The sequence below is a fragment of the Phacochoerus africanus genome, chromosome 16 (assembly GCF_016906955.1).
Source record: "Phacochoerus africanus isolate WHEZ1 chromosome 16, ROS_Pafr_v1, whole genome shotgun sequence".
Taxonomy (NCBI): domain Eukaryota; kingdom Metazoa; phylum Chordata; class Mammalia; order Artiodactyla; family Suidae; genus Phacochoerus; species Phacochoerus africanus.
The window spans coordinates 24734833-24760694 of NC_062559.1; the positions used below are offsets into that span (position 1 = coordinate 24734833).

Sequence of the window (25862 nt, forward strand, 5' to 3'; positions counted from 1 at the left end):
TGAACTTTCACTTTTACCTCATAAAATATTTATAAGGGCCTCAAATTGTACAGGCAGAGGAAGCAGGTTGCTTAAAGGGTACAGAAAGAACCCAACAAAGTATTGTCCTAGCATGTGCATTTTGAAGCATCCATGACAAGCATTCCAGGACTGAACTCATTGGTGGAGCAAAAGATTCGAGGCAGAGAATTCGGTCACGGTGTTATGGAGGGGAGAAAAGAGTTCTGTCTGGAGGGCGTGTGTGTTTCCTTCCAGCTAGGCATGCTTAGGGAAAGCCTTAGCCGTAAGAAGCCCTGGAGATGAAGTGTGGTTTTCCTTAAGGGACGAGGACCAGCTGCACCACACTTTTAGCAACTGTCCCTAATCTCCCGCCCCTCACAGCCTCACCCACTGATTCCCAGAGCAGGACTGATGAAGAAAACAAACTCCAGCTCCTTCATTACTGTCCAAAAAAAGACAACTCCAGCTTGCCTCTCCACTCTGCATCCATCCACCACCGATCCATGCCCCCCCCAACTCAAGATTTAATTAGATGGGTAATCACTTCAAATGATAATGATAACGAAACAGTTTTGAAAAAGAGGTGTATTAAAATCAAGGGAAAATACATGTTTTCATAACGAAGCAATTAGCATGATAGTTGAATGATCCTGAATAACTGCGAAGCAGGGACAAATAGACTCTGCCCTTGCACGCTGTTTTCCACAGTCCTCCTGTCGATAGCAGGAGTGGCAGGTGACGGCTGCGGACAAATGAAAGCCATCTGCAAACGGCACACATCATTTCTTTCAGGGCTACCGAAAGGCACGCCCTTAGAAGCTAGTCACCTTTTAATCTGTGGATATGCTAGCAAGTGGCAAATGACCATTCTACTGGGAACAGATTCCCAAGTGAAAAATACCACGGCGCTGCTTCTTTAATTAACAGCCTTTTCACATTGCTAGCACATTAAAGCCACACTGAAGAACACCCGTGCTTATACAATCAATGTCACAGCATCTCTGCCTAAACGAATAATAAATGTTCGGGCTCTACACTAAGTGAAAACCTATCCTCCAAGACTTTCACCTTCATAAAGATGGGCTCATAAAAATCGAAAAAAGAAAAATTGGAATGTGGTCTCATGAGGATAAAAAGGCTAGTGTTAATAATTAACAAGGAGAGTGAAGTGGAGTCAAATTAGCCATAATAGAGCCCAGAGTGACTGGCAAAGTCACCTCTCATTATCAAAAAACTCATTAAGAAATGAAGAGGTGGAAATCCCGCTGGGTTATTCTCACACTTCAGCTGTATCAGAGATTATTTTTCAGATTTCTTTCAAATGAAGAACTGTTAGGTCACCATATTGTATATTAGGTTAATCTTCCAGCTTTGAAATATGGAGGGCTGACACCTTCATGTCACTCTCTCTCAAGTGCTTAAATGAGCTGTACATCTGAAATTCACAGATTGGTGTTTGTAGATATATCTGGACATACAAATACTAGGAACAATGCAGAACGGATATAACCTCTAGATTATAGCAGGACTTTGTGCCAGCTTAGTTTTATAGCTTTTACAAGCGATAAAATGACCACTAACGTGTGAAAAATATTTAACTCCAATCCCAAGAGTTGATTGGATTCCAAATTGTGGGTTAGAACTTGTTTTACCAACCAAAACTATAACAGAAATCTAAAAGCAAAAAATCAGTGACTTTTTTTTTTTGAGTTTCACAGTGCTGCTCTCGTAACTTATTTATCGCAGGTAGACATCCTCACAATTTAATCTGGTTGTATATTCTCGTAGACGTTAGTGCCTTAGAGAAAATAATCTGTTCTGAACTGCTCTCGAAGTGTCCTTCCCTGTAGATCTGCAGGAACATCTTTAACTCCTGAAGGCCGTGAGCATCAAGAACCCCACACCTGAGAGCTGATGGTCCCGTTAGAGCTGCACTCAGTTGTTTGCAGTACCAGGACAGTGTTGTAGGACATACCCCCCCAAAGATGAGAAAGTGTGTGTGCAACTGGAGTGACATTACACTTTTCCATTTGGCTTTAATCTCATAAAAGACTGCATGAAAACTGCAAGATCATGAGACTTCTTTGTTATGGTTGCCCTAAGTCTTGATTAGTATATATATTTATTTTTTTTCCTGAATTAATTCTGCAAGAAACAGAAGCCTACAATTTACCAAACCCAGTCCCCTTATAGATACTTGGATAAAAAACAATTCCTGCCCTTAAAAACATATAATCTAATGGAGGATATGGACATATATGCACTACTAATATAATGCAACAGACTGTAGAATTATAATTCAATTATGTGGACTGTGTGCTATGACTTTTATTTTATTTTATTTTTGTCTTTTTAGAGCCATGTCTGCAGCATATGGAGGTTCCTAGGCTAGGAGTCCAATCGGAGCTGTAGCCACTGACTTACGTACCACAGCCACAGCAATGCCATATCCGTAACCCACTGAGCAAGGCCAGGGATCAAACCTGCGTCCTCCTGGTTGCTGGTCAGATTCGTTTCTGTTGAGCCTTGAAGGGACCTCCTGACATTTTTAATGACAGTTTTACGCTCGGATTTGTTGCATTTGGACTTGTTGCCCCCAAAATAAGAAACCTAAGAGAAAGTAGAACATCGGTGCCCTCACTCCTTATTACCTTTTAGCGCCTGATAGATAGATAGATGGATGAATATATAATATGCTGTAGTATTTTTAACAAGTGTCTTGAGAAGGAAGGAAGAGTTGGGTGTGGCTTTAGGAGATTATCATGTAGTATAGTATAAATTAAATATTACTAAACTTAAAATTACTTATCGAATTTTAATAAAAAGGAGAGTTACACCTGAAGAGTTTTCTATTTTACTTAAACTTCAGTGGGGTGCTCTCAGAGTTTCCTTCAGAGGGTGGGTCTTTATTGATGTTTATTCAATAAACAGACATTTACTGAGTGCCGCCTTAATGTGCTAGATTCTAGACTGGGTGTCATTCTGAGATCCGAGTGGGGAGAGGGGGTTTGTTTGGTGTGTGTGTGTGTGTTTTCATTTTACAAAATGCTATTCTAGGCTGCAGTTCTCTTGACTTTGCTCCTGAAGCCCAGATTCATATGTCCTGTGACAGGTCCTCATTATATGCATTTGTCAACGTGGAGAGTGACCTGTTACTTCTAAATCTTAGGCCATGGTGCTTGCATTGTTGAGGATTGATACAATTTGTAGCCCTTTGAATAATGGTTGTTTTATGGCAAAGTCTGTTGTTTTGATTGTTGTTTGGGTTGGTTGGGGGTTTTTTTGGGCAGTGGGGTTGCTGATCGTAAATTACACTTTCCCTTCTGAAATGCCTAATTAGCATTTTAGGGGGAATCATTCTTCCTAGTAATCCGCTAATGGTGACTAATTGGAAGGAGGCTGCAGTATAAAATTGGATTATGTGGGCTCAGGAGTCAACAGCATAGTTTTACCCTAAACACAATACATGAACTCTTTTATCTGCTTATCTTAATTTATCCAGTGATTATTGTCTCAGTAATTGTTATTAATTGGATTGTGGTTTAAAGTCTCTGTTGAAATCTTGCTATTAAAAGCCTATGACAAGTACTTTGGTAAATGTAAGACTCTTTTTGGTATGTAAATAATCAACACTAATTTATTAATTATTGGGATGCTCAAAATAATTGGGCACATCTGCACCCCCAGTTTACCTCTTATTTAAGCCTTTTGCTTGCTTTTTGCCGTTTCTAATTGTACCGATGGGCTTGATGTCATTGATGCTTCATTATGTTCTGACAAGGTGATATTGGGAAACATGGAACCTTTGGGGGGAAACAGTGTTTTTATCAACAGAGTAGATATGATCCTCCACTCGTGTTCTCCTAGCCCCGTTTGAGGCTCCTCCTGAGCAGCTCTTTATCCTTCCCCACCTCAGGTATAATGTCAGAAGCGCTCTTGGATGAGGCCACGTTGAAAACTAGCCTGTTCCAGTGAGACGTTGCAGTGGTAGCTTGTAAAGGCTTGATTTGGACAGGTGGCAGCCCCAAGTCCTAACCTATCCTTATTAAACCATATGGAGAAGATAGAAACACTCATTCTGATGCCTGGGGCGACATCTTAAGGGGGCTCTTGACAGTGTCTGATAAGAGTGGGATGCAAACTGGCATATGGGCAACTGAGAAAAGAAGCATACATTTACATACACAAGTATAGTGTTGTCTTTATGCTAGGAGTCTTGCCCTTTGGAACGGAATTTTCTCTTTTCCCTTTCTTTCCCTTTCTGTGTGTATTTTCTCTTCATTTCTCCTCATTTTTCCTCCTCTTTTTTCCCCCCTCCGCCCCATTTCTCCCTCCATCCTTTCTTGCCTTTTCTGAATCTAGTTGCCAGAGAAATAATACTACCAATTGCCAGTTCTCTGAAACTTTGGAACATGAGTTTAAATTTGATTTTTTTTTTTAAACAAGAAACACTGTTGAAACATGAGCACACTTTTGGCCAGAATTCAACATTTGTGATAGTTCTCAGGAAATACAGAAAGTCTCCATTGTCTCCTAATTCTGCAGAATTTAATAGTTTCATATCTAATGGTGCCTGAACAGAGATAATCTTCCCTTTGCTACATTCATTAAAATTAGAGACATAAAATAGCCAAAATTCATATCCAGGAGAATTTTTAGCAGACTGATCTTGGACATAGGGGTCTAAACATAGAATTTCTCATGAAAATATTTAATACCATATATTTTATTTAAAAAATATGGAAAGATACACAGGCCTCAATAGGTTCTTTTACAGAATAATAATGTAGTAACCATATAGTAATCTAATCTTAGTATTGTATCCGAATAGACATTCATTCCACAAACTTTGACCCCTTGCTCTGAGCCCAGGACTTTGTTGGGTCCTAGGAATACAGACATGGTCCCTTCCTCAAGGACTTTTCACCTCATAGGAAGAAAGAGTTACGTCGACAAGTGCAGAAGTACAACATGGACAGCAGTGGAAGCCTATGCAAGGTGGAGAATAAGCAGGGGAAACCAGTTAATTAGGCAAAGCAACAGCAGAATGAAGCATTTCAAGAAAAGTTTGGAAAGTGTGCACTTGAACTGAACCATGAAAATCATTATGGCTGGACCTTGGGTAGAAGGGGTCAGGCAACCAAAATGAGCCAGAGAAAGTCATATTAAGACACCCCATAAGGAGGAGGGGGAGGGAGTGGGATGGATTGGGAGCTTGGGGTTAATAGATGCAGACTATTGCCTTTGGAATTGATTAGCGATGAGATCCTGCTGTGTAGCACTGGGAACTCTGTCTAATCACTTATGATGGGACATGTAATGTGAGAAAAAAGAATGTATACATGTACATGTGACTGGGTCACCGTGCTGTACAGTAGAAAAAATAATTGTATTGGGGAAATAACAATTTTAAAATTTTGCAAAAAAAATTTGCAAAAAAAAATAAACTCATAAAGTGTTTAATATGGTACCTGTGTTCTCAATAAATCATAGTAATTACTGTAAAAAAAAAAAAAAAAGACACTCCATATATGGCTTTCATACCATGCTAAGGCTTTTGGAGTTTGTCTTAAGGATCCATTAAAGAATTAATATCTTCAGAAGGTGCATTACTAGTTTTATATTTTAGCAAACCCCTCTGCTTGAGATTTTCAAGGAGGTGGATTGGCAGTTGAAAAATGAAGAGTGTAAGACCAGTTAGGAGATTTTTGCATTAGCCAAGGCAGGAGATGAGAAGGCTTGGACTAGTACAACAGTGGTCGTGATGATGAAGAGAGGAATGCGATGTGTTAAAAAGATAATAAGGATATAAAACATGCAGGAATTGATGACTAATTGAATGTCGGAAGTGATAGAAAAGTCTCTGGTACAGCTTACAGGTTGCTGGTGTAGGTAAAAATCTCTATTTTCACTCCTAGGATGGGAATTGAAGATAATCAGAGTTATGTAAAAAGATAATGAATTCAGTGCTTATCAAGTGTATCAGAAAGAGAGCTCTTGCTAGAAACACATTTGAGTCAACTGCTACTTAATCTTCGAGTCATTATAACATTTAATAATAACTGAGTATGATTCCTATGTGCTTCATTTTAATGAACTAAGTATGACTTCATAGCCGACATACCTAATCTCTACATGTACAGTAAAGTAGCGTTTGAATTGATGAGGCAGAGTGCTCATTTGCAGATGTGCTAATTTGTTACATAAAAGAGCGCTCTTGCTAGAAATATGTTTGAGTCAATTGCTACTTAATCTTCGAATCATTATAATAACATTTAGTAATAACTTGAGTGTGATTCTCCTTATGTGCTCCTTCATCTTAACAAACCAAGTATGACTTAATAGCCAACATACCTAAACTCTAAATGTATGATAAAGTAGCTTTTGAATTGATGAGGTAGAGTGCTCATTTGCAGATGTCATGATTTGTTACATTAGCATGTATTTGATCTTTGGTGTGGTTAAAAATAATGACAATGTTTAACTACCTATCAAGATCTAGAGTCTAAGCTTCTTTATATATTTTTTATTAGTAGGCTACATAAATTCAGGCTTAGTCTAGCTATATAGCAATATAAAATTGTCCAGCTTTTAATGTGTATTATAAGCACATTGAGTATGTTTACAGTGTTCACTCTTTTTATTAAAGTATAGTTGACGTGTAAGTTACAGGTGTACAATATAGTGATTCACATTTTTTTTTGTCTTTTTGCCATTTCTTGGGCCGCTCCTGCAGCATATTGAAGTTCCCAGGCTAGGAGTGGAATCAGAGCTGTAGCCACCAGCCTATGCCAGAGCCACAGCAACTCGGGATCTGAGCCACGTCTGCGACTTACACCAGAGCTCACGGCAACACCGGATCTTTAACCCACTGAGCAAGGCCAGGGATCAAACCCACAACCTCATGGTTCCTAGTCGGATTCGTTAACCACTGAGCCACAGCAGGAACTCCATGATTCACAATTTTTAAAGGTCGTACTCCATTTATAGTTATTATAAGATATTGACTATATTACCTGTGTGTTTATCCTTGTTTATTTTATACCCAGTAGTTTATACCCCGTTCTCCCTTCCCCATATATCACCCTTTACCCATTCTTCCTCCCCGCCAGCAACCACTAGCTTGTTCTCTGTGAGTCTGCTTCTTTGTTGTTTTATTCACTAGTTTGTTGTATTTTTAGATTCCACATATAAGTGATATCATACAGTATTTGTCCTTCCCTGTTAGACTTATTTCACTTAGCATAATGTCTTCCAAGTCCATCCATATAGCTGCAAATGGCAAAATTTCATTCTTATGGCTGAGTAGTATTCCATTGTAGGTAGGTAGGTAGGTAGGTAGGTAGGTAGGTAGGTAGATAGATAGATAGATAGATAGATAGATAGATAGATAGATAGATACCACAGCTTCTTTATCCATTCATCTGTTGAGAGATTTAGGTTGCTTCCACATCTTGATGGTTGTAAATAGTGCTGCTGTGAACACTGGGATGTATTATCTTTTTGACTGAGCATTTTAGGTTTTTTTCAGATATAAACCCAGGACTGGAATTGCTCAAAGACCCAGAATAGCCATAACAATCATGAGGAAGAAGAACAGCACTGGAGGAATCACACTTCCTGACTTTGGTTCACTTTTCAATTCATTGAATGTAATAGTCTTGCTCAACCTTTTCGCGTTTTCATTTGAACTAAGTTTTCAAAAATTCTGATTCTGAAAACATGTAATTCCTCTAAGATATGGTGTGGTGTGTTCGTCATTTGCAAGACTTTTTTTAACCTCAAAAAATTTATTTCTAGGTCTTAATACAGTGATGGTAGGTTTAACAGATGTGTGAATGAATAGATGGACTGATGAGAGTTGATGGTAACTAAAATCGAGGGGGGATAGTCGAATAATCTGTGGACGTTGAGAGAGGCTCTGGTATCAAATCCTGGTTCTACTTTCTAATGACTAAAGGACTTAGCCAAATGTCCTAAATCATCGGTGTTTCAGTTTCCTTATTGATGAAATTAAAAAATTAATAGTGCTTCCGTTACAGAGGGCATGATTAAATGAAAGCATGCATACAAAGGCCTTCGTACAGTGCTTGACACTCCAGACATGCTAGTGAGGAGGAGGGAGAGAAGGAGCAGGTGAAGAAGAAAAGGAGAGTTCTGAAGGGAAAATCCAGTAAATGCAGATGGGGGTGTGTTTTAATATTTTTTAACCACAGTGATTTAGATGACTCGAATAAGAATACTTCAGCTTAATGGTCTTACGTAGGTGACCTTTGATAAAAGGAATGGAATTATATGATCTATGATACCTTCTAGCTTTATGATGGAATCTCCAGGAATAGATAAGGCTCCTTTCAGTGTGCTAATGAAAGCATCATTAAGATAACATTAGTCTCCTAAATAAGATATTTGTCATTAAGTATAATTATCATTCTCACTTTAATGAGATGCCTTTTGGTATATAGATAATCCAGAAAAGATTATTTAACAACAAAAACGTGCTAAACTGTATCAATTAGAGATGGGAGGGAATTGTGTTGTATTAACTTCCGTACTTAGAATTACTTGCTACTCTACTATACCCCGCTGTAGCTTTCCACCATCTGACAAATTTCAGAATCACTAAACTGAAGTGAAAGTGAGCATTTTCATAGTCATACCACCACAGTAAGTGTCACATACTTTGCCCAAGTTTTAAAATACGATTTAGGGAGTTCCCATCGTGGCTCAGCGGTATCATACCCAACTGGTGTCCATGAGGACATGGGGTTGATCCCTGGCCTTGCTCAATGGTTTAAAGGATCTGGCGTGGCTGTGAGCTATGATGTAGGTCACAGATGCTCGGATCCCATGTTGCTGTGGCTGTGGCATAGGCCAGCAGCTACAGCTCTGATTTGACCCTTGCCTGGGAACTTCCATATGCCATGGGTCCAGATAGACAGACATAAAATATTATTTAGATTTTTGAGGTATTTTGCCCCAAAGAAGATTATGTGGAAATTAGCATATTTAGTTGAACATTTTATAAAGACAATACTATTAAAATGTGCTAGTAATTTAGAGCATATACAGCTTTTCAAATTCATAAAAGTGTGCAGCTATAATTGACACACAACACTGTGTAAGTTTAAAGTGTACCGTGCGGTGATATATATACTTAGGTATTGCGATGTGATTAATGCAAGAAGGTTTGTTGACATACCTTCCTTTCACAGGGCTGTGATTTTTTGGGAGGAGTGTAGTAACATGTGAGACCTACTCTTTTGGCAACTTTCAGTTGTATAGGCCAGGATCGTTAACCATTTTCATCACGCTAAAAAAATAATAAAGGGGATTACTGAGAGGCTTCTCCCCAGCTTCCACCTCTGCCACTCTAAGCCAGGCCACCTCCGCCATCATCAGTCATCCTTCATCTGGTCTATTGCAGAAAAGAGTTAAGTGCTAACCTCCTTCTCTGCTTCTTCCACCCTTCACCACCTACACCATCTCCACAAAGCAGCCAGCGAAACCATATCCAGTCACGCTTTCTTAATAACAGTTACAATAATAACGTGTCCCATTGTCCCCAATAAAATCCTTCTTTCTCACAGTGCCCTGCCATCTAGACATCACCTTGGACTGTTCTTTCCCCTCTCTCCCTCCCCTGCTGCATGGGCGTCCTCATTTTTCCGGAAGCACACCCGCGCATTCCTTCCTTAGGACATTTGTGCTAGCTCTTCCCTGTACCCGGAAACCTTCCCTCCAGATCTTCCACGGAGGGCTCAATTAAAATACCATCTCTTCGGAAATCCCTTTCCCAACCACAGAGTGTATTTTTTAATGAACACGTTTTCGCTTTGAGGGTTATCAAAAGAAGTCACAGCTGGACTTCGGGATATGTTTAGGATATGTTCACTTGAAAAATAGGTACCATCCATCTGAAAAATTACAAATTCTTTGTTGACAATGGCTTAGCATTACTTAGTATTTTCCTATAGAGTCTCTGTTCTTTCCCGGTGCAACTCAGGAAACATCCTGTCTTTCTTAGTTCAGGCGGCTGCAACAGAATATCGGAGACTGGGTGGCTTATGAACAACACGTTTTATTTCTCACAGTTCTGGAAGCTGGGGCATCTCAGATCAAAGCACTAGCAGATTTGGTGTCTGGCCAGAGCTCGATTTCCTGGCTCACAGCCAGGCATCCTCTCGCTGTGTCTCCACATGGTGAAAGGGTCAGGGGAAATCTCTCTGGGGTCTCTCTGATACCATTCCTAGTCCTAATCTTGAGGACGCAGCCCTCATGACCTGATCATCTCCCAAAGATCCCATCTAACACCATCATGTCGGGAGTTAGGATTTCAGCGTAGGAATTTGGGAGAGACTCAGACATTCAGTCTACAGCACTGACCTGTGTCCTAATGAAATTATGACCTGCGCATAGAAAGCATCCATATTCTAGTGGAGGTAAGTGCATCCTATCCAGCAGTCCTGTCCAAATAACACAAATTCTCAGGCTTCTGCAACTGCTTTAGGTAGGATGATCTGTAGCACAAGTCATTAAAGCCTAATGGACAACTGAAAATGCACGTGATATGTGCTGGCTGTTTTTAAGTACGCATGTGGAAAAACGAATGACTAAAAAAATGCGCAAATAACTAAAAAGTGCATGAAGCCAAATAGACATTTTCAAGGCCACAGTCACTCTCCTGGTGACTTAAACTAGTGTATCTCTTAGAAATAGTCAAACATTATCTCTTAGAACTGATGAGGTTTAGCTCTTCTGCAATATACAGCATACCACAGGGATTATAACTCTACTTGCTGTATTTACCCAAGTCAAGGCCCTCAGGGCATTCAGCGGCTCCCTTGAATCTTCAGCAAGTGGTCAAATGCCTCGTGCACTAAACCTCTTAGAAAATAAAAACATACCGCCTGCCCAGGGATGTTTTATAGAGAGAGAATCTATTTGTGGTTTTGACAGCCACGTATGGAAGGTCAGTTATACTTCTTGATCAGTTTTCGTGGTAAGATAGCCAGCATGAGAAGCAAGATCCATTTTTCTCTGTGTTTTTATCATTTCTGTGTCAGACTCCTTCAGGAAAAGTTTTCATCCATATTTTCCAAATACCTGATATTATCCTCTGACAAACACTGTTTCTGCTTGACTCTTTCAGCACTTTTATGTAATGGAAAATTTCATAAACACTTGCAAGAACTCTTTGTGCCCTTGGTTGTCCGCTACGTGGATCTCATGGAGTCCTCCATCGCCCAGTCGATTCACAGAGGTTTTGAGCAGGAGACATGGCAGCCTGTCAAGTAGGTATCTTGTCCAGTGATGCTAGAGCCCCTGTCTCTTCTGTCCTGACCTTATGACTTTACACATGGCCATCTGTAGTTATTGCTTATGGTGGTCCCTTCCCACGTTGTTTGTTTCTTTACAGGAATATCGCCAACAGTCTTCCCAATGTAGCTCTTCCAAAAGTTCCAAGTCTGCCTCTTAATCTTCCACAGATTCCTAGCTTTTCTACTCCTTCGTGGATGGCTTCTTTATATGAGTCCACGTGTGTATCCCTCACTTATTTCCTGGTGGTGTGTTAGCTGGTGCATGGCCTGGGCTGTGTTCTGTGCAGATGTGTTTAGATTGCATGGCATTTATCATTGTTGGTTGAGGACTACGACGTTTTGGTTTTATTTGTTTGAGCTTTTTCAGCTATTAAGCTAAGCTTAGCATATCGATGATAAATGATACCCATTTTTTAAAAAAATACTCACCTGTTTCATGTCGTTCATATGTGATCTGCAGGGCTGAGGTCATTGTGTGACCCAGGCTGTGGCCTCTAGTCTAAGTGATGTAACCAGGGTTCTCCATATTCACACAAGTTGTGTGGTTAACAGTATGTCTGTCCAGGATCCTCAGTTGGCTCCAGCTTTATTACTGCCCACGCGATTCCTCTTGTGTACATAGAAAACCGTTGTAAGAAGAGTGTCAAGAACATAATCTTTTTCTACTTTTTTTCTTCGTCTTTAAAGAAACAGGAGTTCAGATTGCAGAGAAGAGCCTGTCTTTTGTTCTCAGTACCAGCAAGTTCTTTTGTCCTTTCGTATATCATCTATTGCACCTTGTTATTTTTAAATAATCTTTATATCATCATAAGCTATATTTATTAACTGCACATTGTGTTGAGCCTACCTATCAAAGATTCAGTTGCCAAGACTCACTAAAGTGAAAAGGACATGGGCTTTGAAATCGAGCAGCTCCAAATTTAGATCCTGATTTATTAACCGTTAAATATTTCTTAACCTGTTTCCTCAACTCTAAAATGGCTATGACACCTAATTTAAAGATGTTTTTGTGAGGAATTTATAAAACTGTGGGAGTTATGCTGTGGCTCAGCAGTAACGAACCTGACTGGTATCCATGAGGACAAGGGTTCGATTCCTGGCCTCACTCAGTAGGTTAAGGATCTGGTGTTGCCATGAGCTGGGGTGTAGATTGCAGATGCGGCTCAGATCTGGCATTCTGATGGCTGTGGCGTAGGCCTGCAGCTGTAGCTCCCATTCAACCCCTAGCCTGGGAACTTCCGTATGCCGCAGGTGTGGCCCTGAAAAAGCAAAAATAAATAAATTCATAAATTAAATTTAAAAATTGTAAAAAAGTGCCTGGCACAGCCTAGGCTTTCAATAAATGATATCTTCTCCTACTCTACACTATGACTGTAACTGTAATTATTACTCCCATCCACCTTCATCATTATTATTCATAACTGTATGGTTTTCAAAAGTGTGAGCCTCCCAGCAATCAGATGAACTCAGTAATAGCCAATGCTTTGTACAAAGTCTCTTATGAAGTCAGCTAATAGAAAGAAGAATAATTCAAAGAAAAAGAGCAACCATTTATTGAGAATTACAGAGCCAAATTCTATATCTCAGTTAAGTCTTATGATAGTCCTTTGAGGTAAATGTCATTTTTCCCCATTTTACCATTAAGGACACTAAGTCACAAAGAAGTTAAGAAGCAGAACTTGTCCATGTCTCACAGTAAGTGAACCCAGGTTTGCTCAACTCCAAGCCCTCACTCCTGTGTTAATATGTGGTGCTTCCACAGAATGTATTGATGCTAGAACTTGTCCAGTGTCTTTCCTACCTGTCCTACCATATGTCAGATCTGTTCCCGGTGCAGTCTGCATACAGTTGAAAAAAGAGAGAAGAAGAGACCAAGAGAAAGAATGAAAACCTACAAAATAGGAGTTCCTATTGTGGCGCAGTGGAAATGAATCCAACTAGTTTCCGTAAAGATGCGGGTTTGATCCTTGACCTCGCTCCATGGGTTAAGGATCCAGCATTGCTGTGAGCTGTGGTGGAGGTCACAGAAACAGCTCGGATCCCACATGGCTATGGCTGTGGCTGTGGTGTAGGCCGGCAGCTGTAGCTCCGAGTCAACCCCTAGCCTGGGAACTTCCATATGCTGCAAGAGCGGCCCTAAAAAGCAAAAAAAAAAACTTAAAAGATAAAAAAACAGATTAGTTCGGCAGTGTTTCTTTAAATTGATATAATCACCCTACTCATAATAATTATTAGGATATTAGGTTACATGTGAATCTTTTTCAGGCAAATGCTTTGGGCTATTATGGTGTGTAGATTGTCCGTTATGTGCTCAAGAATTATTTATGAACTTCGTGATTTTTTTTTGTACTTCTCTATACTGTTTTATAATTCTACTCTTCTTCCTCGTGTCCCATCTGTTTAGCATCCTTGATTTTAATGAAGGAAAATATAATGGGCACTGCCTTGTGAAATTTACTGGGTTGCTTTTTTGTTTGTTTGTTTTGGTCATTACTCTCTTGGCTTTGAACCCTAAATCTCATTATTGGCAGCTCCTTTTTTAAAATGACCTGTGTTTCAGGACAGCAATGTCCTGTCTTTGTAACAGAGTGTGACTTTGTAAATAAAGAGCTTATACGTCCATCATTCTGGACAAATAAAAATATGGTTTACAAGTTAGTCATCATTATCTTTATCTGCCAAGGCTGTCAACATAAGGCTCTTTGTCAGAATGGCCAGCATTACTCATAATGTTCCGATGTCCTTGCATCGTTGTTTTAGCTTTTCTTAGAAAGCATGAAATAGCAAGAAGAGTTTCCCATTTTACGTATGTAAGAAATTAAAAATGAAACTACTGATAAAGAGAAGAGATACCAAAATGTCAATGAGTTTAAAGATATTATCTCTCCCTACTAGTGTATAAATCACCTTAAGAGTTGCTCCTTCAAATTGCTCCCTGTATATAACGTCCTCATTCTGGGTTTTTTAGCTCTAGAAGTGAATACCAGTAAGGTAAGTTTATTCCTGGCATTTTTAGGAAGTTATCTCAGATTCCTTTATTCACATAGTAATTCTTTCATCTGTTAATAATACTTTTAGGAATAGGTCACTGATTGGAGATAATTTTAAAATGAAAAGTTCTGGAAAAAATTGTAGGTTATACATGCCAGCTTGAGAGAAACCCTATTTACATTTTTTTATCTGTCGATTTAATTATAACCAACACTCGTTATCTTAATTACATTCCCAATTAAGCACATGTATGGCTCAGAATCTTACCATAATATCAAAGAACAGAAAAAACATATATCTGTATTCCCTGTAAAGATTGAACTGTCACATATTATGAGAAAGGCCATTTTTTAGTAGAATTCTACCTTTACTATTTGGGATTTTGTTTTAATGGTGGTTTTTGTTGCTGTTGTTTTTTTGTGCTATTCCCTACGTTTCTCGAAAGTAAAAAATTATAAGTACGTTTGCTTCTTTGCAAACGTACTTTATTCAATTTTTCTTGAAACGGAGTTCCTCCAGCCTACCAAACTGTGCACTGTTAGATGTATGAGAAGATACTGCGTCACCATTTTGTTCTCTTATTTTTATTATATAAATAGCAAAAGCGAGAATTAAATATGGTTGTTTTTTCAAACTTTTTTCTTTTTTTTTTTTTTTTAACAGCCGTGTCAGCATGGTAGCCTGGTTCTTTTGTTTAACGATACTTGGGGGGCTCTGAATATTAAGCTGCAGAGATATTAAGTGAGGAAAGTGCTGTGGGTCATGTTCACTGCTTTGCTGTGATTGTTCCCTTGAGAATTTAACTCTGAGGACGTCTTGGCTAGATAAGAAGATCAGGAGGAATTACTGGCAGAATGGGAGAAGGAAGGCAAAGTAGATTGGTAATGGAGCTAAGATGCTGAGGGGGGCGGGGGGCAGAAATAAGCTTTTAATTAGCCAGAGCAGGACGTGATTGTTTTTAAGCTGGCTAATTAAGATACATTTAGCTAAACAGTGTGGTGATTTAAAAGGATTTTATTTTCCATGAAATGTTTCGACCATGCCCTTGTGATCAAATATTTTATTTAAAAAAAAATTTTTTTACAAAGCTAAACTATATGAAGTTTCGGTTAGTACATGTGAAACAATTGTTGGAAAGCTAAGCAGAAATGAATCATAAAGCAGCTTTTGGTTTCTTTCTTTTGTGCTCTTTTAGAATTGTTTCCATGTACATGGAAATGTTTTACTTTGAAATCCTCTGTTTTCCTGTCTCCTTCCTCTATGGCAAAGCTGTGTACTTGCTTAATGGAAAGTAGTACTAGTCCCCTTCACCCAACTGTTACCTACTCTGGCAGAAATTGCTTTCACGCATGGTGTAAAAATTTGGTCCCTAGAGTAACTTTACCACAGTAGTGAGTGCGTGGCAGACCTTGGCCCCGCAGTTGGGTTGATGGAAGGACCCTAAGATATGTGATGCTGCTCAACTTGAGAGCACCTTGAATATCATTTCTCAGTTAGGCCACGCCTCGTACTAAGTTAGGTTTAATTATGAGCAAGAAAAGGCACAAAGTATTTCCAAGTGGGAGGTTTGCTTCCCTACCCAGCCTGTTATCCCTTTCCCAGTACCTGTTTCACCTTTACTTGCAGTTGAGCAAGTTAGAACCCTGAAGGGAGTTCCCATCATGGCACAGCGGAAACGAACCCAACTAGGAACCATGAGGTTGTGGGTTCAGTCCTGGCTTCTCTCAGTGGGTTAAGGATCTGGTGTGGTGGTGAGCCGTGGTGTAGGCCACAGACTCGGCTCATATCCAGAGTTGCTGTGGCTGTGGTGTAGGCCCGAAGCTGTAGCTCTGATTGGACCCCTAGCCTGGGAACTTCCATATGCTGGGGGTGTGGCCCTAAAAAGCAAAAAATAAAAATAAAAAAAGAAAGAAATCCCTGGAGGCCACACACCTGTAGACAAACAGAGGCCATCAAGGTGATAGAAGCCACATATGCTTGAGTTATGTAGAGCTCCTAGTTGCTGTCATATGGGTTTTCTTGTACAAAACATACTTTTCTAAATTTCTGGGGGGAAATAATGTATTTTATCTTTATCCTAGAGATTGGTTTAAAAAAACAAAACATTTAAGATGTTTGCCCTTATGTATGTATTTGATTTCTTTCCCTTAGTTAAAGAATCACTATCCATTTTACCCCTTTATGTGAAACTTTATAACTGTTTCTATGTTGTTCTCCTTGCCTTGCCTTATTAAGAAGTGAAAAGGAAAAATTAGAAGACTGAACATTAGAGGTTGTTATGCAGTATTTTTTTTTTTTTCACCGATGGCGGTTGATACAGAAAAGAAAAAACAATGGCTGGGGACCCGCGTAGCTGACCGTGAGCATTCACAATGTTCTTCATGTTTCCTTTTTCTTGTAGCAATGGCTCAGCAACATCGGAAGACCTTTTTTGGAAGCTTGATGCACTGCAAATGTTTGTCTTTGATCTACACTGGCCAGAACAAGAATTTGCCCATCACTTAGAGCAAAGACTTAAACTAATGGCCAGTGATATGATTGAGGCCTGTGTCAAAAGGTAGATGTGTATTTTTCAAGTTGCTGCTTCCTATGCCAGCCCCCCAAATACCACATGTTACCAAGTACCTTTTATATAACTGTCACACAAAAGGTTTCCCTGTGCATGTACTCCTTTTCCAAAATTTGAAGGACACGAGGTCCTTTGCCCTAAATTCTGGGGGCCCATGGAATTGATAAAATTGGCCTGCTGCTGTTTTTCAGGTCTCTTAACCATTGCCCTCATCCGTAGCACCTTTACCATATTAATCCTTTCTGTTGTGCTTATTGTCATCTCTCTGGGAATACTGTGCTTTAAATTCCCAAGTCAATACTTCCCAAGACATATGGAAGCAGTCTGTTAAATACTTTGTGCATTACGTACTGTGTCTGTGTGCTGCGAAATGGCATGTTTTCTGGTATTCTTTATCTCCATCAGGTGAGTTCCAAGTATCCATTTTCATTCTTCAGAACTTAACCAGAAATAAGTGATAAGGCTTGGGATTCTTCCCCATGTACATTCATTTTTTAATAGTTCTTAGAAAATCAGCATTGAATCCTGATGAGCATTGTTTTCCCCATTGTCCTTGTTCAAGATATTTACAGCACCAAGGCGGGCAGCGTACTAGAATAACAAATATTAGTTGTAGCAATTGAGTAATTCTGAATTCTTGAAAGCAAGAAAAATCCTGTTTTTAGAATAATGCTTAACAGCTTCCTAAAGGAAGGCCATGAAGTAGATTATTTAATGTTTTTTAAAAAATCATGTTCATCATCTCTGACTGATGTATAAAATCTGTGGGATTTTCCTTGGATACTTTAGCAAAACCGTTTCCAAATCACCTGTTATGCAGTTTCTTTAAAAAAAAAAAAAAGAGAAAGAAAGAAAGAAAAGAAAAAGGAGTTCCCATTGTGGCTCGGCAGAAATGAATCTGACTAGCATCCATGAGGACGCAGGTTCAATCCCAGCCTCACGCAGTGTATTTAGCATCTGGTGTTGCCGTGAGCTGTGGTATAGGTCGCAGACGAGGCTCAGATCCGGCATTGCTGTGGCTGTGGTGTAGGCTGGCAGCTACAGCTCCAATTTGACCCCTAGCCTGGGAACTTCCATATGCCATGGGTGTGACCCTAAAAAGACACACACACACACAAAACCTACATGCAACTTTAGGTATTTGAAAGAGAAACTAAGTGACATAAAAGAATTACACGTTCTGGAATTCCTCTTGTGGCTCAGCAGGTTAAGAAGCTGACTAATATCCATGAGGATGAGGGTTCCATCCTGGCCCGGCTCAGTGGGTTAAGGATCCAGCGTTGCTGTGAACTGCGGTGCAGCTCGGATCTCACATTGCTGTGGCTGTGGTGTGTCGGCCGGCAGCTACAGTTCCAATTTCACCCCTAGACTGGGAACTTCCATATGCCACAAATGCGGCCCTAAAAAAGCCAAAAAAAAAAAAAAAAAGTTACGCATTCTCTGTTACCCATTTATCCTGTGTTTTAGAGTTTTCCAGATTTGTCCTTTTGATTTGGTAAACCTCACACAGAGGATTTGTTCTGCTTTAATATAGGGAAGCAAGTGATTTTTCTACTTGGATAGTCATTCAGGTAGTTCAGTGAAACTACAAGGTTTTTCACTTAAAAGTACAGACTAGATGTACCAGGTAGCTTCATTTGGGTAGAAATACTGTCTGAGCAAGTGCAAAAGCTCTGTTTAATGTAAAATATCACAGTCTGATCTTTCATACAAGACACCTGAAAAGAAGAGCATCCCGCCTCCTAGCTCCCAGGCAATGCCACAATCCCTATTTGCATGTTTTAAATTAGCATCTTGTCGTGTTGATTTCACTTTTACAAAACAGGTGGGACATATGTCAGAATTTCTTACTCTGAATTCATGTTTTAATGAATAGAACAAGAACTGCATTCGAACTCAAGCTGCAAAAGGCAAGCAAAACGACTGACTTGCGCATCCCAGCTTCCGTGTGTACAATGTTTAATGTATTAGTTGATGCCAAAAAGCAAAGCACCAAACTCTGTGCCCTGGATGGAGGACAGGAGGTAGGTGGATCGAATGTCGCATGTGGAAATGCAGCACAGGGTGCCCTGGCAGAGGAGGATGCTATTTCTAGAAGTCTCTCACTTGATTAGATTAAAAAGACCAGGTTCCTGTCTTAAAACTGTTTCATCTTTGCTTTACTATAATAATGGAATATCCCTTTATCCTTTGCTCATGTTAATGTCGTCTTTTTTAATATATGAAGACTGCCTAAAATTCTACAGTAGCCGTTGAATTTCAGATAGACCTTTTAACAGCTTAGGTGTTGTATATTTACATAAACCTTGCTTCTTACAAGCAAATGAGAAAACTAAGAAGCTGCTTGCTTTGTTTATACAAATATAGAGTATCCAGACTTTGCATCCAAAGAACAGGCTATAGAAATAGCCCATGAATTATTTTATTTACACAAAAGTTTCCATTTTTTAAAGATCAAGTAGAAAGTACTTAAGATTTGGGCTTTGCTTCTTTTTTTTTTTTTTTAATAAATACTCCCATTTATTTGATTTGTTTCAATTTGATTTCTATTTTGTTTGGTTCTATATTCAGAAATACAGTTTATTTTACCCCACGATTTATTTTTGTTGAGAGTGACGATTGGGTGAAAATGGATCTCTTTTTCTTAGATTTTCTGTTTAAGTTGTATATTTCGTTTTATCTTTTCCCATTGTAATTACGTTTTATCATCTCTCTATTTTTCCCTTATGTTCTCCTTCATCGTCTTTTTTTTTTTCCCATGGCATGATCCAGTTTGGTAATCAGTGGGTAAGTTTCATTTTTTTTTAAAGCACATTTCACTTGAATTATTATTTTTGTAAGTCTGCATTTTTATTTTCATCTGTTCAAATTTATTTTGGGTAATTCATTCATTTTCAGGTTTTCGGTTTCTGTCTATATGCCTAACACACTACGTAGCAATACCCAAAGACACATTAAAACACATGTAGGAGTTTCCCTCGTGGCTCAGTAGTTCAAGAACCTGAGTAGTATCCATGAGGATGCAAGTTTGATCCCTGACTTCAGTCAGTGGGTTAAGGATCCAGTGCTGCTGTGAGCTGAGGTATAGGTCACAGACGTGGCTCAAATCTGGCATTGCTGTACTGTAGGCTGACAGCTGTTGCTCCGATTCAGCCCCTAGGCTAGGAACCTCCGTTTGCCACAGGTGCAGCCCTAAAAAGACAAAAGACAAACAAAAAAACCAAAAAACCCACATGTAAATACTTAAATATTAATGCCAAGGGGAATGTTTCTTCCCTGTTAAGCTGCAGAATCAACAAACTACTCTTAATTTTAAAGATAAAATTATTTCAAATCTAATGTATTCACCCTCCTTTAAAGTCTGAATAAATTCAGAAGCAGAGTGATTGCTAATATTTTCAAATGCATGTATCTGTAGTATATACTTTTACTAATACCAGAAGAATTTAGAGTTTGGGGCTTTAGCTGACAAATAGTATATATCAGAGTAACCTCTAAATTTGAGGACCAGGAGGCCACACACTGTAAGGTCACTTTGTACAGAATCACTCAGTTGGGGGTTGCAATGGGGGACATGCCCACACTGTGATAACAGCCTCTCCTCCCATTCCTAGTCTAGGGTGTAACTGTCAGCAGAGGCAGGGAAGAGGTGGGTCCCCCTCCCCAGCATAAGATTGTCTTGAGGTAGCACCCGGAAACTCAGAGGAACACAGTTTGAAAACCCTTTGGGCCTACAAGATGGACTAGATTTAATTCATTGACTGATGGGTTGGTTTTTCATAAGTCAAATGTTTTTGTTCTTTATGGATATGTTAAGTCTTACAATTCTTACAGTTGACACTTGGGAGTAAACTCAGAACTAACTCTTCACTAGGCTAATAATTCTCACCCAAGCAGAAGGACCTAGATAACTGCCAAAGAGGCTGAGAAGGCCTGCTATTTGTGAACAAACTTACTTAACCCAGAGATAGATATTAGCTCTTTGGCCATAATATTTGTGTGTGTGCATGTATTTCATTCTTGGAGCAATTCAGAAGGGAAAGATATATTTCTTTTTTTCCCTTTTATTATTATAGTTGATTTACAATGTTCTGTCAATTTCTGCTGTACAGCAAAGGGACCCCAGTCATGCATATATATACATTTTCTTTCTCATATTATCTTCCATCGTGTCCTATCACAAGTGACTGGAAATAGTTCCCTGTGCTATACAAAAGATATATTTCTGATACCACAGTGTACAACCTTACAGATACAGTAAGCAACTGATACGTGTTATATAGAGTGTTCAGTAATTATCACTCTCTGATCTCTTACAACACGATTGATTAACTCTAATCATCTGAATGAGTAGGCAGCTGGCTTGGATATCAGTCGCTCATAACCACTTTCTCTTGCTTTTCAATAGCCAGATGTAAGCCTTTGATCGTCTGCCTGAGAATATTGCCTTAAGTCTCTGTATACACACAGCCATTTCTCATCAGGTTTATAGAATCCTCTTGCCTCTTCCATTAATACTGGATTTATCCGTTTGTTCTTACTGTTATATACATTGCAATATCTGATACACAATACAGTAAATATTTGTTGAATGAACAGACTGATTTTTTTTTTTTTTGTCACTGCTTTAAAAGTCCTTCCCTGTAAGAAACAATTCATTTTGGTACTTTAAAAGAAAAGCAGCACCCACACAAATGACAAAACATTGTTGCATTGTCAAATGATGCTTTACATTAATAGGTGGATGGCTTTGAAGAGTAATCTGCTACTGTTCATTATGTCTGCACCTGTACCTTCTCACCAGAGACAATTAGTTCCCCACAACTTTCACACAATTAACGTAGTTCAGAATGTGCAGGTGTAAAACCCATTAGCAACCCTGAAAAGTAGTAAATGAGAATTTCAGTGCAAAAAAAGTATTTAATACTTTGCTTTTAATCTCCAGTAAATATACCCACATAATTGCACAGGCTTTTCCTCTCTGTACATGCTCAAGTCTTGGAATTGTTGCAGAGGAGTGAAAACATTGCATGCATAGGTGAGCCAGGGGTCCCCCTTTTCTAGCAAGCTGCAAATAAAGTTGCTGAAAAAGCTAGATTGTTACACATTTTGGAACTTTATAAAAATATAAACTGTATACTCCATGTATGTAAGGGAATTACCGCTGTAGAATCTCTAGTAAACTTGTTATGTTATCATTGCTGGGATAAAACCTTCCCAACTCCTTACCCACAGTGGAGCCCCTTCTGGGCTCCTAAATGAAGATTCTGTGTTCTTATATGGCACAGAATGATGCAGACACCCTTGGCCACAGCCCAGAACAGCATTTAATGGAGTGATTAGTGAGTGAATGATCTGCTCTTGTGACAGCTGCGTGTAATGAGTCAGCAATCTCAGGCCTGTCCCTCAGGGACAGATGTTAAGATCAGGAAACCACCAGTGTTTAGACATCCTTGTTATCCATCCCTGTAGAAAAGCAGATGACTGCACAGGCCTTAGGCAGTCCTGTGCTGTCAGAACCACTGTATCTCATGGTCCATCCGCTGAGGATGAAAGCACTTTAATGGAGCAGGTTGCGGGGTGGGGGGAGGTCGTCCTTATGTGGGGTTTGTGCTCAACTGGAGTAGAATACTTCCATTTCCAGAACTAACAATCCAGTTCCTTTAAACTCATCCCAACAGAAGGACCAAAGTCTTTTAAGGAGGCTGTTTTGCACTGGCATTTGCTTCGTCTCCATTTCTTGCATGTCCACATGCAAACAGTCAAGTGAAACGTGGATATTTACCCCAGTGTGGGGGGACCAGGATCTCAGAGCCATGCCTGATCTGAATTCCCTGGGCTCCACGAAGTAAAAGCTTCTCAAGGGTTGTCTTAATCCAAGCTCAGAGTCCTCTACTAGAGAAGCAAGGCACCAAGGAATGGTTACTTTTGAGGGCAGCTGTGGGGAGAGTCTGAGTGATCTGGAAAGTACCAAAATTCTGGCATGTAGGATCATTGATCAAACTGGAAATATTCTGATGGGAATTTTACAGGCTTTTATTGTTGCAGACAAAAACTTGGCAGATTTTTAGCAAAACTTTGGTCTGCTAATCTAAATGAAAAACCTATCTGTTTTGGCTTAGGAAATGTGAATGTTTCCAGATAAATTCTGTTCCTCTCTGTTTTGATCTCGTCATGTGTGTGCATACCTGTCTTTGGAAGCTACCTGGATACCCTAATGAGTGACTTCTTCTCCATCATTTTCTCTTATCTATTTGTGGCATTTCTGGGGTATTCTGTTTGCACAATAGATATGTAAAATGCGACTTCTGAGGCCACCTCCCCATTTCCACCCACAGTGCTCCTAGACCACCTCTGCCACCCATGCAGCCAGAGCAGACCCTGGACGTCCCCAACAGCTTTTAGATTTCATGTTAGTGTAAATCAGAGCTAACCACGTCAATTTACACCAGCAGAATCTCATAGTATAAAAGCCTAGCAACTTTTATACTATTTGGATTTGCCCCTGGATAACATATTCAAGATGCACACTTTTCTTTCTTCTTCGCTTCCTAATCTCTCTCCCTTTCCATCCCTCTCCCCTTCCCTCCCTCTCTACTTTTGGCTAGTAGCTCAGTTATGAAAAAACAGTCTGATGGTGTATATTATAAGAGACTTTGATGGCTCCTAGGCTCTGTGGCTTTCCCTGCCTTTCATTGAAAGGCTATAAATGACCACTTTGGTGGCTCATCTCTTGATTTGAAGAATTGCCAATATCAGCCCAACCCAAAAGTTTAACAGTTTAAAATAGTTGAAGCTCCACTATTTTATATCCTCTAACCTTCTGATGGGCTTTCATTATTTTTGAGTTAAAAAATGAAATTTACGGCAAAGAGAAATATTTGAGGATACACACACACACACAGAAGCAGGAAAAGAAAATAATTCACAAGGTCCAAAATTACACCTTCTTTCTTCATTATTTATGCAGGTAGGTGGTGGCTGGGGGGGAGAACTCATTCCTGAGTATTCCAAAGCAGACCTAAGTCGATGTTTTGTTCTGTGTGGAAACTTTGAGACATGTTTTCAGAAGGAAAAAATAGCTTTCAAAAACTTACATCTTTGGAAACCATTCAACCAGCAGCTGTTAAGTTGGTCTAATGTTTATACTGACCTGAGTACTTTTACTCTATGCATTATGTTAGCTGTTCCAAGAAGCCTTGAACCATCAAGATAGGGTTAGTCTTTACAAGTCACATTTTCTGTGAAGTGGCTATTGGGGACAATCAGCCGTCAGATAAATGCTTCTAAAGGAAGAATTACTGTTTAAATGAATGTGCCATCGCACGCCATCGAAGCCAAAGCTCCTGCTACTTTAAGAATGGGACTCTCTAGTATTCTCTGAAGAAAGCAAAAAAAGAGTCTTTCAGGTTTATTTTAAATGCATCTTTTTTGTATTTACTTTAGGCGTCTTTTTCATGAGGAGGCAGTAATCAGACTATGGGGAGTGAGTGCCGTTTCATTATACCTTTTATGGCCTATTAATTTGTTACCATCTATCACCTTTGTTGATGAAATTTTAATTTTGCCCTTGCTTGAGCATATTGTAAGAATTGTATAAACTGCAGCTCCCTGCGCTGACAAAAAGGTCTTTTCAGAGGGAACAATTGGGAGCTCATTTTATTTCTAGAGCACATTTAGAATAACTTATGAATGAGAGTTGTCAGACATGAACTGCTGTATTAATTAAACCCTTTTCTAGTCTTTTTGCTTCTCCGGCTAAACCAACCCTTTAGAAAAATACACGGCCACCTTAATTATAGAGGAGAAGACAAAAAGTATCCTTCACATTCCTCTGCCTGAATAAGAGTGAGAACTCAATTCACCTATATAATAACCCCATTAGCTGCTTAACTCAGCAGCACACATGGGAAAATTTTCAAACCACAATGCAAAAAGTGTTGATTGAGTGGATCGTTTTCAAGGTTTTGTTCTGCTTCTAATGTGCAAAATGGTCACTTTATGTAAATCTGATATGTCATAACTAGTAGCTTTAAAAACATTTATGACTTAAGACAAGTTTTGTGTCTACCTCAACTAACACATCATTGTCTTTTCATATCTAGCAGCAGTACCATTCCAAAATAGATGATTTGATTGACAACACCGTAAAAGAAATCATTTCACTTCTAGTTTCAAAGGTAAGGTATTCTTCATTTACCTTTTGAAATCAAATTATTTTCCACCGAGAATTTTTAGAAATATCTGCCTCATGTTTCTAAATACTTAAATGAGAAACAGTAGATTTAAAAACACATGCAAGGAGTTCCTGTTGAGGTTCAGTGCTAATGTACCCACCTAATATCCATGAGAATGCGGGTTCCATCCCTGGCCTCGCTCGGTGGGTTAATGATCCAGTGTTGCCTTGAGCTATGGTGTAGGTCCCAGATGCGGCTTGGATCCCGCATTGCTGCGGCTGTGGTGTAGGCCAGCAGCTGCAACTCTGATTCAGCCCCCTGACCTGGAAACCTCCATATGCCTTGGGTGCGGGCCTAAAAAGCAAAACAAAAACAAAAACAGATGCAAGAGGAGTTCCCTGGTGGCACAGTGGGTTAAGGATGCAGTACTGTTGCAGCTGTGGCACAGGTTTGATTCCCAGCCTGGGAACATCCACATGGGACTAGCACAGCAAATAAATAAATAAATAAGTGCAAGGAAAGTTCAAATTTTAAGAAAAGTTATGAGCAAATTGTGAATACTCTTTGGCAGCAACTTTTGGTTTGGGGGTTTATCATGAATTTTGGCTTTCCCTAAAATTGTTGTCCTTTTAAAAATAACTCTATCTTCCAGTAAGACCTTATTCTTTCACATTCATGTTCTCTTATGTTTGCCTTATCTCCAAGGATGAGGCAAGTAGTCGCCAGTCCTGGAATTTAGCCCATTTATTGTGGTGACAGCCCTGGGACTCTAGAACTGGTCTCACGGGCGGACGAAGCAGGCTG

General features: G+C 39.4%; 1 protein-coding gene across 4 annotated transcripts in view; it reads left to right on the top strand.

The window, feature by feature from the left end:
* Positions 1 to 25862, top strand: part of CADPS2 (calcium dependent secretion activator 2) — a 492759-nt gene that overhangs the window by 413196 nt on the left and 53701 nt on the right. For 3 of the 4 annotated variants that reach the window (XM_047763023.1, XM_047763026.1, XM_047763027.1), the window contains 5 exons: positions 11153 to 11294; positions 16714 to 16869; positions 18758 to 18905; positions 19654 to 19668; positions 24987 to 25061. In XM_047763023.1, the coding sequence (XP_047618979.1) occupies positions 11153 to 11294; positions 16714 to 16869; positions 18758 to 18905; positions 19654 to 19668; positions 24987 to 25061 (536 nt within the window). The remainder of the gene's footprint in view (positions 1 to 11152; positions 11295 to 16713; positions 16870 to 18757; positions 18906 to 19653; positions 19669 to 24986; positions 25062 to 25862) is intronic. The other variant, XM_047763025.1, reaches the window with a different exon arrangement.